The sequence below is a fragment of the Lonchura striata genome, chromosome 22 (genome assembly GCF_050655825.1).
Source record: "Lonchura striata isolate lonStrDom1 chromosome 22, ASM5065582v1, whole genome shotgun sequence".
NCBI lineage: Eukaryota > Metazoa > Chordata > Aves > Passeriformes > Estrildidae > Lonchura > Lonchura striata.
The window spans coordinates 6052057-6064459 of NC_140724.1; the positions used below are offsets into that span (position 1 = coordinate 6052057).

The 12403-nt window shown below is 50.5% G+C and overlaps 1 protein-coding gene and 1 long non-coding RNA gene across 5 annotated transcripts in view; both read left to right on the forward strand.

The window, feature by feature from the left end:
- Positions 1–710: 710 nt before the first annotated feature.
- Positions 711–12403, forward strand: part of LRRTM4 (leucine rich repeat transmembrane neuronal 4) — a 172042-nt gene continuing 160349 nt past the window's right edge. Inside the window, exons 1-2 of one of the 4 annotated variants that reach the window (XM_085559242.1) lie at positions 711–1680; positions 3659–5205. In XM_085559242.1, coding sequence (XP_085415368.1) covers positions 1677–1680; positions 3659–5205 — 1551 coding nt within the window. In that variant the 5' untranslated portion in view covers positions 711–1676. Of the gene's footprint in view, positions 1681–3658; positions 5255–12403 lie in introns of all 4 variants that reach the window. The other 3 variants (XM_031506738.3, XM_085559243.1, XM_031506737.3) reach the window with 3 other exon arrangements.
- Positions 5261–12403, forward strand: part of LOC146765608 (uncharacterized) — a 36810-nt gene continuing 29667 nt past the window's right edge. Inside the window, exon 1 of the long non-coding RNA XR_014949858.1 lies at positions 5261–12370. This is a non-coding gene — a long non-coding RNA (uncharacterized LOC146765608). The remainder of the gene's footprint in view (positions 12371–12403) is intronic.

Here is a 12403-nt window from a genome sequence, read left to right on the forward strand (position 1 = left end):
GGTGAACTGGGAATGAATCCAGCCCTGGTGAATTGGGAATGAATCCAGTCCTGGTGAACTGGGAGTTGATCCAACCCTGGTGAACTGGGAATTAATGCAGTCCTGGTGAACTGGGAGTTGATCCAACCCTGGTGAACTGGGAATTAATCCAGTCCTGGTAAAGTGGGAATGAATCCAGTCCTGGGACCTGGCCAGCCCCAGCCGGAGGTGACATCTGCAGAGGTGTCACAGCCCGGGTCCCACCCTGGCTCTGGGCTGGACCCTGCAGGATCCCAGTTCCAGCTGCAAGAGCCACGGGAGAGGAGCTCAGGAGGAAAAAAGGTGTCACTGATTCTGCATCTTCAGTTCTGCCTTGTTTATCAAAGTTAGCGTTTTTCTGACTAAAAGGCACTTAGATTTAAAAATAAAAAAATTACAGGCTACGAGGCAGGGAATTAACCCTGTCGCAGCCACAGCAGGACACGGAGTGTTTACATTTGGAGTTGCTGCCTGCAGTCAAACCAAATGCCTTCTGTGGGGATGATCGGTGGTGCTCGCAGCCCCTGCCCCCCACCCTGCACCAGGACTGTCACTTTTAACCTGCAAAACCGTCCTTTTCCTGCCTCCCCTCCCCCGGGAATACAGGGGGGGAAAAAAAGAAAAAAAAAAAGAAAAAAAAAAAAAACAAACCACCAAGAACAGTTTAGAATTTGCCCAAGCCAAATACACAGGTTAGGTGGATTAGAGCAAACTCGGGTTGGCAAATCCCAAGGGGAGCAGATGTTTCGTTTGGCGTCTCTGCCCGAGAATCCCACACCATAAACATCCCATAATCCAGGGGAGACGGAGGGATCCGGCAGGGGAGGGCGGTGGGGAAGGCAATGCTGTGTCTTTAATTTTCTTTTCCGAGGGAAGCGAAGTCTGCAGAGCCATGACAGCCTCACTTGTTCAGCCTCTAATGCGCGTTGGGTTTTCTCCAGTGGAGGGCACTCGGTGTTGCACAAACTCCAGCCTCGGCACCAGCCAGCTCCGGAGCATCATCGCTCTCTGGAAAACCTCGGAATTAGACGAGAGCTGCCTCTCAGCACAGCTACGAACCACTTTAAACCCGAGCAGCTAAATGGATAAAGCGAGCCTGCGGGGCTGCTAGAGCGGCGGAGCACGGGAGGCCCTGGCTGCTCCGGGAGCCGGACGAGGATGGATCGCGGTGCCCGGCAATGGCAAGAGGCAGCAGAATGAGGGATGCCAGGCGCCGGCAGAGCCCTGCTCCTTCCTCCCGGACAAGTTGGTTCGTCTCCATCGCCTGCTCCGGCTTTTCTCGCCGATCGCCACTTAACGCCGCCGGTTCTCCGATGACTTCCACAATGGCTCTCAGAGCTTAGAGTCCCTCCCTACCCCCCCACACTCCCCCCATCCTTCGTCCTGTCTTCCCCACCCCCAACCCCTTCCCTTATCCTTTCCCTTCCTCATCCCCAAAATTCTCGCTGGTCCTCTCCGGGGAACTTTGTGGGGTTCCTGGCGGGCACGCTGGATGGCGGCGGGGCGAGCGCTGTGACATGAAGATGCTGATGGTTTAAAGCAAAGGAGCCGGTTTTGGAAAAGAGAGAGAGAGGCAAGAGGGGGGGAAAAAAAGGGGGGAAGAGAGAGGAGAAAACAGCTGGAGGAAGGCGAAGGAGGACGTTATTGATGACAAAAGGATGGGTGAGTGAACTTTTGTGGTTTGTTTGCTGGCACAGCTGCAGCTGCGGGGTGGATTTTGCAGCTGGATTATTCGCCGGTGGCGGCGGGGGGGCACGGGGAGCAGCAGCCAGCGGCGCATTCCGCTGCCAGGTGACTCACGGCACTTGCCGTGGCATCTTTAGCCCTTTCTCCCCCCTCCTGGCACACACACACACCTTTCCCACCCGCGGGTGGGTTCCTGCCCCGAGTGGGGGGCTGGCCTGAGCAAAGCCCCTGTGCCGCCCATCCCCGCACCTGCACGGGCGCCGGGAGCTGCGGCTGTGCCCGACACCCCAAATTCCTGCCGGCTTCGCCTCCCGACCCCCCGGCACCATTCGGGCTGGCGTTAACACTTCGCAGGATGTGGGAAGCAAAAGGGAGGGAGGGGGGAGTTCTTTCTTGCATATAGGTGGTTTTGAAGAGGCTGAAAAGATGCCCCTGGTACCTCTGCTACATTTCCAGCAGTCATTTGCCAGTCGGGGTTTTTTTGGAGTGTGACAGGTTTATTCTCCTCCTTCCTTCCTTCCTTCCTTCCCCCCTCCCCAGCCCCCGAGTCTGTAACAGCCAGAACATATTTCTATAGCTGGCTGCTGCTGGCAAAGAGAACGGAGCAAAAAAATGAGGATTTAAATTACAAATCTACCCATTAAAGTGGAAGGCAGGGGCATTCCAGAACAGGAATTATTTTTGCAGATTGCCTCTTGGTTTAAACTTGGATTAAAGACCTGCAGCACTGGGTTGATTTGTGTGTGTGTGTGTGTGACAAATAATAAGTGATTATTTATCAAGGAGATATAAGCCCTTGAAATATTTCCTGTTGGAAGAATGCATTTTCATTCTCAGCAAGACTGCAACTCTGGAGGCAGCAGCCCTAAAATTATTCCAGGCGTGCAGATGGGTGTTGGGGGTTCTGACACCCCCTCCACGCCCTCTCATAATTATTCAGGATTCTATATATTCAATTATTACATATGTCCTCACAGCCAGCATTGCTGCTGTGTGACAAACATGATATCTTAAAGGCAAACCCTTAAAATCAATCAGGAGAGGGGAATTGAAATAGAAATATCCCCCTTTAAACTTTCTGGGTTTGCTGCTATCTAGAAGAGTTGGGGTGGGTATTTTCATCATCTACTGGATTAATTCAAATTAATAACTGTTTAGGTATTCACAGCCATATGTGGATGAGCTAAATGAACATGGGTTAAGGCAGTGGTTCATTTGAGAGGAATACATCTTCTACCTTTACCTGGCATTGGGGTCCCATGCCAGCATTCCTGGTACACTTCTCTGTGTGGATGAACTTTGTTTCTCTGCATCTATTCTTGTATTTTAGGTACATAAAACTCATGAGTTTTACTTAAACCTACTCTTAAACCTGAATCATTCAGTGCAAAAAGTAAAACCTTTACTTAGTGCTTTATTTTACAATAAATACAGTTTATAAAGGTGGATCAGACTTCAGGAGAAGTAGATTTCACTCCTTCTGGGGTAATTTTGGGGGGATTAGACTTGCAGTTGCTTTCCTTGGGGAACAGGTTGAGCAGCACGTACGAGCAGAAGCTCTGGCTCATTTCCTCTCCAGCACTATGGAGCATCCAGCACAGTGACTTGACAAATATGTTTATTGTTCAAAGCTCAGCACGGAGCGCTGAGGACACCCCAGCTCCTCGGGGAGCCGGGGGACAGGAGCACAGCCGGGAGGGAACAGGTTCCTGCTGCTCCTGCTGCTCCCTGAGCCCCACCAAGGGGTTCTGCTGGTGGAGGGGCAGGAGACGTGGCCAGGCAGACCCTCCAAGGGCGGCGATCCGCACCACAAAGGGCCGAGGCAGGAGGCAAACAGGTTGTCTCCCAAATCCCCACTGGGCTCAGGCTGTCCCCGAGCCCCCCGTGACGTGGTAATCCGGTAATTTCTCTGCCAGCCTCTTCCAACGGCCCTTTTTCCTCTCGGATCTTGCAGGTTTCCATGTAATCAAGCAGCGGGGAGGCTCCAGGGTGCTGCTGGGGCTGCTTCCCCTGGCGCTGCTGGCGGGGCTGGCGGGCGCGCAGCGAGCCTGCCCCAAGAGCTGCCGCTGCGACGGCAAGATCGTGTACTGCGAGTCGCACGCCTTCCGAGACATCCCCCACAACATCTCCGGCGGCTCCCAGGGCTTGTCCCTGCGCTACAACAGCATCCAGAAGCTGAAATCCCACCAGTTCGCGGGCCTCAATCAGCTCATATGGCTTTACCTCGACCACAACTACATCAGCTCCGTGGATGAGGACGCCTTCCAGGGGATCCGCCGGCTGAAGGAGCTGATCCTGAGCTCCAACAAAATCACCCACCTGCACAACAAGACCTTCCACCCCGTGCCCAACCTCCGCAACCTGGACCTGTCCTACAACAAGCTGCAGGTGCTGCAGGCGGAGCAGTTCAAGGGCCTCCGCAAGCTGCTGATCCTGCACCTGAGGTCCAACTCGCTGAAAACGGTGCCCATCCGCGTTTTCCAGGACTGCCGCAACCTCGACTTCCTGGACTTGGGCTACAACCGCCTGCGGAGCTTGTCCCGCAACGCGTTCGCCGGCCTCTTGAAGCTGACGGAGCTCCACTTGGAGCACAACCAGTTCTCTAAGATCAATTTTGCCCACTTCCCGCGGCTCTTCAACCTCCGCTCCATTTACCTGCAGTGGAACAGGATCCGCTCCATCAGCCAGGGATTGACGTGGACCTGGAGTTCCTTGCACAACTTGGATTTATCGGGCAATGACATCGCGGGGTTAGATCCCGGCACCTTCCAGTGCCTGCCCAACCTGCAAAAGCTGAACCTGGATTCCAACAAGCTCACCAACATCTCTCAGGAGACCATCAACACGTGGATCTCGCTCATCTCCATCACTCTGTCCGGGAATATGTGGGAATGTACTCGAAGCATTTGCCCCCTGTTTAATTGGCTTAAGAACTTCAAGGGAAATAAGGAGAGCACCATGATCTGTGCAGGCCCCAAACACATCCAGGGCGAGAAGGTGAGCGACGCTGTGGAAACCTATAATATCTGTGCCGAAATCCTGGTGGTGGCTACAGAAAGGCCCTACCAGGCTCCCAAAACCCCCCAGAGACCCGTGTTCATCCCCAAACCCACCGTCTCCAAACTGGAAAGCCACCAGCCGACATCTGCCACGCCGAGCCCTTCCGCAGACATCCCGACGCCCGCGGTGGAGCCGGAGTACGAGCATGTGTCCTTCCACAAGATCATCGCGGGGAGCGTGGCCCTCTTTCTCTCCGTGGCCATGATCCTGCTGGTCATCTACGTGTCCTGGAAGCGTTATCCCGCCAGCATGAAGCAGCTCCAGCAGCACACGCTCATGAAGAGGCGCAGGAAAAAGGCCCGGGAGTCAGAGAGGCAAATGAACTCCCCTTTGCAGGAATATTACGTGGACTACAAGCCAACAAACTCTGAGACCATGGATGTATCCGTTAATGGATCTGGGCCCTGCACCTACACCATCTCTGGCTCCAGGGAATGCGAGGTATGAACCATGATCCTCCTAAAACCATTTCAGCTGCTGGGAAGGAGAGGTAAATGTTCGAAGCTCTTGAGGTATCTCTAAATATTAGAAAGATTAATGACATTTTGTTGGTTTTGGTTTTGTTTTTTTTTTTTTCCTGCGTTGGGGTTTGCTCTATAGAGGGTTCTCTCACGTTAAATGACAACAGGCAGGGAAGGGATGGTGATTATTTTGAATAATTAAGACTTATTAAAAAAGCGATTAAGTTGGAGTCAACAACTGTGATAAAGGCATCTGGAGTGTTGTTCTCCTCCTGTTTGCACCCATTTGACGAGCTGTGGCTACAACCAAAACCTGTTTTTAATGGACTGGTAGATACAGAGGAGCTTATGAGCCTTTTCTGGTTTAAAACTAAATATGAAAACCTCTTTTCTCCAGATCCCACATCAAATCTTGAGGGGGTTATGGCCTATTTAATGATAATGCCAGAGATTTCCTGCATTTTTGATCTGGTTCAGGAGCAAACCAGGGGACAACAGGACTGCAGCAGGATCTTGGAGTTGTTTTCCTGGAGCAGCAGGAACACAGAGGCTCCTCTGGACACGAGCCTTTGTCAAACAGCACATTAGCAAATATCTGGGTTGGGAGAAGGGGATTCTTGGAGGGTTTAATTTCATTTCAGTGATCAGGAGAGGCTTAGACAGCCCTGCTGGAGTTGATTTCCACAATCTTTGGGCTGTGTCGGGATTTGACTCAGCAACACGGGGAACACAATCAGGAAAAGCTCTCAGCACTTTTCTTCTGCTGTCCAGCTTTGTAAAGAAATTCCAGATTGCTTTGTTGCTCTCCTGGCAATGACTCCACTGCTGTGGATGCAAGGAATGGGTTTGCTTGGAACACTGATGCTTATTTAGAGCTGGTAAAGGAGGATTTGCACAATTCCATTGCAGTCCTGGTCACTTAATCCTGCTCGTGATTCGACCAGGTGGATTTTGCTGCCTTGGTTGTGGATGTTCTACCTGAGAGTGTTTGACGTGCCTGTTGGAGTTGATTCCCACCCCTTTGTGCAGGCTGGGATTGGGAATTGTGGGCCTGGCTTTGGCACCCAGGTGCTGTGGGAGGTGTGGTGAGGATGAGCAGAGGGGGCTCTGCAGTTCTGGGATCTGGATTGTTGGAACCCAATGTTTTCATCCTCTGACAATGGGGCGCCCACGAGAGGTTTCATATTTGGCACCTGAAGTCCTCAGGTGGTTTTGGACTGTGGAGTTTAAGGGGAAGGAATTAAAATGCAGTGATTTGGGGTTGCTTTCTCTGGAGCAGTGCTGTCTTCAGAGCAGAAAACCACTTGCCATGTCCCTGTTGTTGCTCCAGGACAATGCAGAATGAAGGTGTGAGGTGTGGTTTGTTCTCTGTTACCAGCACAAGTGGAAAATGAGTGATGTTCAAGTTATTTTGAATTTCCCCTGGCTGTCACAAAGAGCATTAATCTGGCCTGGAAGGCTCTGTCCCCATCACACTCAGGTTTAACACCACTGAAGTTCCACTAGCTTGAGTGAAACGTTTAATTTACTCCATGGTGGGAAACAGATGTGCACGTGATAACTGAGGACCCAGGTAATGACACCACCCTCCCTAATGCCTTTGGGACCACAGAAGACAGGCATGATGTTTGGGAGCCTGGAATTTGGATAATTCAGCTTGCAGCAGGCAATTACAAGGTTCAAGAGTCCTCCCATGTGCAGCAACACGGGGTCAGCGTGGTGGAATTCCCCCAGTGGCCGTGGTTGTTACACACAGCATTAAACACCAGGGGACCCCAGCTCACCTGGCTTCCAGGTGCTGTGGCAGCACCAGAACACTTTCATTTGGATTAAATTAAACTTTACAGGACTGGGTGGGGGGGTTTTGGTGCCCTGGGTGTAAATCAGACTGTGCAGGACGCCCCAGAGCCATGCCTGACAGGTCACCCTGTGTTTGTGTCCTTATTGAACATCCAGTGGCTCTTTACACGCTGTTAGAGACTAATAAAATATAGAGAATAATAAAGACTTCAGGAGCTGGAAAGCAGATCATTGGAGGCACATGTAGCAACCCAAAGCCCCCACTGAAATCCTGTCTTCAGCTTGGATTTGACATTCTGCGTCTCCATAGCTACAAGGTTCCACTTGTAAAAGGAGAGATATTCATTGTACAGCACTTAAAAATGGTAAAAAAATCCCTTGTAGAGTCATCAGCAGTGGAAAGGGTTTGTGTTTGCTGAAAAAAAAATAGGAAATGGAACCTCTCTTTATTTCCTAATTCACCCGTACTTGTGGAAAACTATTATTTTGTGCAGGTGTGATGCAGCTCAGGCCCATCCTCCCCTGGGGCTGCCTGGCTCATTCCCTGTGCTCAGCCTCAGGTTTCTCCCAAAAATAGAAGGCCTCAGAGGGGAGAGGAGTGCCTGGATACCTGTGTGAGGGCAGGCAGGCTCCAGGACTCATTGATTGATTTTGCTTCCTTTAGCAGTTGATTGATTTTTACTTCTTTTAGCAGTATTTTCCAAAGCATTGTCTGCTTTCATGTGTTCTCCCGCCGTGCCTGGGGGCAGCTGAGGGTGCAGAAATGGTGTAATTTTGGGAAAGGGTGATGGATCAGTTCCATTTGAACTGGGAAAGGAACGAGATCAGACATTTCTGTGCATGGTGGGGTGGGGTTTGAGCAGAGCTGGTGCCTTCACAGGGGTCATCTTGAGTGTGGAAGCATCCAGCTCATCTCATCCATAAACCACTCATTTTCCATGGCAGAACTGGGAATAACGCGCTGAGGTATTTCCACAGGTTCTTTCCTCCACGGCAGCTCCAGGGATATGGTGCTGGTTTAAAATTCTACGAGGTTTTGAGCATTCAGCAGGTGCCCAGGAGCAGCTGTGCTTTGTGGGGCTGCTTTTCCCGGTCTGATTCAGGAATGATTCCTTGTGCTGGGGGAGGGAGCCAAAGGCAGGCTGGCTGCAGACAGGAGTGACTTTGGCAGCAGTGGGATTATAATCACTGACACCTGGCCTGTGCTCCTCTGTTTAGTCTCTTGGCAGGGCTTGCTGAAATAACTGGATGCTCTGATTTTGGCTCTGACCATCCAGTTAGCAGAGTGCTGCTCCCTCAGCCTGCGATTTGCTTTGTGCGTCTCCCTCCCTCTCACTTTCCCATTTATTTGTACATTTGCTGGAGATCTGGAAGCTGTAAAAAGGGATTTCATAAAGCCAGCTATGGTGTTCTGTATTTCATGCATATCACACTCGCAGAAGATCTGAGAATGGCTCGCTGGAAGGTGTTGTGGGCAGAAGGAAAATGTTTCTGTCTCCTGGAAGGTCACTGCTGTCCCCTTTGCCAGGCTGGCAGGGACAAAACAAACAGCAGGCAGACAGGTGAACAGCTTTTTAGTGTGAACTGAGTGCTGTGAGGTCGCTTTTTACACCTCTCCTTCTCCATGTCTGCCCGTATCCCGTGGATAAACAGCACCTGCTCCTGCTCAGGGACAGCTCTGCTGTGCTCTCCACAGGAGTGACAGCAGGGCTGGGTGTCACTTGTGCTCACACCTTTTAAACCAGACACACCCAATCACCTCCAGCTGGAATTCTGCTCCTTCCCCTCTCCCTGCTGGGAAGAAGTGCATCGATAAAGGAATTAAACATATGCAGGCTTGGTGGGCAGCTGCAGACCACCTCCTGAGCCTAATTTAAAGGGAAATGTTGACATGCTGGTTTTATTATTTATTTATTAAACATCGTGGGGCTGCTTGGAGCAAGAGGATAAACCAGAATAGTTTCCATCTCCAGAGGGGGTTTAGGGTGAGGCTCCAGTTCTGTAACTCATGGGGGTTTAGCCTGAGCTCAGGGGGATTTGGGACCTCATGGGAGAAATCACTCAAGGACTGGCTGAATTTTACAGTTTTAAAAATTCTTTTAAGGGCAGTTGACGGAATCTGTGGTATTTAAATGATCCAGAGATTGTAAAAGTCTCTGTCTGTCAGCCCCCTGCCAAAGCAGAAGCCATAATTGGTCTGTGCTGGTTTCCAGGTTGTTTATTCTGTTGATCTCTCACATGTTCTGCTGCCCTGCCCAGCTCTGTCCTGCAGGGCAGCGTGTGGGGCTCTGCCCTCAGTGGGATGTGACAAACATTAAATACCAGAAACTCCCTGGGCTGGATTGACAAGAACGTGCCAATATCTGTCACCTACGTTGGACAGTGTGTCCCCAGCCTGAACCAACAGAAAAATGCCAACACCACAGTGAGACATGGAGGGCATGAAGAAGGAGAAAAAGGACAAGGCACACCCAATTTCCTCCAGCTTGTCCCCTTTGGACCCCTCATCTAGAATCCTAAAATTTTACTTTTGCACCCGTGCCACACTTAATTATTACTTATATCAAACCCTCAGAGCTGGTAATTGATCCTGTAAGACTTAAAACTCTTTTCCATGGACAGAGATCACAGCCAGTGTCTCTGGGGGCTCTGTCCAGGGGGTTCCTGAGCCCTGCCAGGGTCCCAGGGCAGCCAGGGCAGCCAGAGGGAAGCTCTGGATTCCCACAGGCAGTGGTTGCATTCTTTTGCTCATCAGCCAGAGGATTTTGAGAGGAATGCTGAGCAAGGACCCCATGGCTGAGGAGTGAGCTCACCAGAGCTTGGGGAATGGAAAAGGAGTGATCCCACAGGTGGGACATTGCCAAGAGGTTCCCTGGAGGTGAGGAGTGAGGAGAATGGGAGCAGAAACTCCTCATTAACCCTCTGTGCTCACTGCAGGGCCAAAGCACCTGGGCTTCTTTTCTCCGGTGGGGCTCAGGAGGATGAGTGCAGTTAACCAAACTGTTCTGCTCCTTCTGTGCTGTGCCTCCCCTCCTCTCTGTGACTCTGGAGCCTCAGTTTGTGTTGGGCTGTAAAGGGAGGGTGGATCAGCCCAAGGGAAGCATCTGAATCCTGGGTTTGTGTGGGGAGAGCCAGGAGAGGGGAAGGTGACAGTGCTGCTCCCCAGAGCTCTGCCCATGGGAGGAACAGCTCAGAGGGGGCTCAGAGAAGACACGTTTATAAATCATTAAATCATAAAAGGGTTTGGATGGAAGGAGCCTTTCCAGTGCCATCCCCTGCCATGGGCAGGGGCACCTTCCACAGCTGCTCCAAGCCCCGTCCAACCTGGCCTTGGACATTCCAGGGATGGGGCAGTTTTTACCACTCTGACCCTTTATTTGCCCTTGGCATTGCAAATATAACCCCAATCTAAGGGGAGGTGTGCTGGAGAGGCACCAGTGATGTAGCAAGAGATGCACAGGGGCAAAATTTCCCTGGGCTCAGCACTTGTAAAGTGTGAGAGTTCCCAAAGATGTTCCCAAAATGGACTGGCCGTGTTTCCGGCGGAGCTGAGCCAGCTGTGCCTCCTGCAGCAATTGAGGGCTGCAGATTTGGAAAGGAAATGCAGGAGGATGTGGAACACTTCTGAAACTCTTACTCCATGCTTCCTCTGGAGCCTGGCTGAGAGAGGAGCTCATCAGGAATTTGGGCTTGGGATACAGGTGCTGCTGAGACCTTGGAAGTGGATTGCTCTGGGATAATGCAGAGCTCAAAGGCAAAGGAAGGAGCTGAACCCACCTCTCCCAAATTCTCCTGAGCTTGGAACTTCCCTGAGCAGAGTCCGGGCTCCATTTGCTCCATTAGGTCTTGTCCTGAGGCTGACAGTTAATTAACAGAGCTCTGTAATTGCACTGTGGGTTCCCAGCCTCAGGCACAATGTCCAGCTGGGATCATCCTCCCTCTGCTTCCTCTTCGCCTTTTTTCCTGCTTCACCAAACGTTGCCACTTTCCACAGCCCTGGTGGTTGAAATTCTGCCCCGTGAGGGTGCTCCAGTGGAGAAGATGCTGCACTGAAGAGTTTGTACAGGAGAAATGACATTTGTTATTCCTGTCGCATTCCTTGGGAGGGATTCCTGCACTCCTGGAATTGTGACAGGTGCCCTTTTCCTGCTCCATCTCCCTTTTCCTTGCTTCCTACAAAAAGGCTTTGTGAGGATGCTGGAGCTCCTCCACTTTGTTTTCCATCCCTTGTGGGACTTTCTTTCCATTTATATTTTAAACTCTCAAATCTCATGAGATAAGGAACAGTCTCCTGATTTTTAGTGCCTACATCACATATTTTGTCACCTTAAAGAAAATCTCTTTGCTTTGAAGGTTCCCTTTTTTTTTTCCTCTTCTTTCACCAACACAATTTTATTCCGTTTCCTCTGAAATAAACAATAACAAAAAGAAAAATAATATTTGTGTGTTTAGGCTGTGGGGAAAACCAACGTGATCAATTTGACCATGATCCAGGGAGGCCTTTGATGCTGTGTCCTTGTACAGGTGTGTGTTTTGTTCATGGAGAAAACTGATTTTATCCTTGATTTTACCCTGAGATTTGCGAGTCCTTTAGTCAAATAAAACACTGAATATTTCCTGCCTGAACATTTCAGCTGCAGAAGGGTTGTGCCAGGAGAGAGAAACGAGCTGGCTGTGAAGTGGGAGGGGATGTGGCAGATCCTTCATGGCAGCAGGCAGAGCTCAAGAATTGCAGTGGGGTACAAAGCTTTGGGGCCAGTGCTTCCACCTGCTCCTGGAATAAATACATTATATTTATATAAATAAATGCGGGGTGGGAAAGGCAATCCTCATCTCCTACATTTGATAGGCAGTGAATGAAAGAATCATTTATGGAGCAGGAGGTTCTTTGTAATTTTCATTTCCCCCCATGTAAACTGTGGCTAAGATTTTTCTTCTCGTATGAAAGAAGTGGGATTTTCCTTTGTGTTACTTGAGTGTTGATCCAATCAAGAAGCAATTGATGGTGAAATACGGAAGAAATGGGATTTTCCTTTATGTTACTTGGGTGTTAATCCATTTAAAAAAAACAATAGATGGTGAAAGAAGGCAAGAATTATGTGAGTTTGGGCAGCAGCTGACAACTCCAGGTTTAATCACTGCATGGAAACACCAAAGGAGTAATTTATATTTTTTTTTTGCCTGGGAGAACAGGACACAGCAAAGAGGAAATGAGACCTGAAGTGTGATTTCCTTGGAGGAGGTGGCCAGGGAGTGGGGCGGCCCAGGATTTGGGAATGCTTTGGCAATATGCTGATTTTGGGTGCCCCAGCTCTCAGCCCAGGGGTGGAACAGCTCAGCCCAAGGTTAGCCCAAGGTTAGCCCAAGGTCAGGCCAAG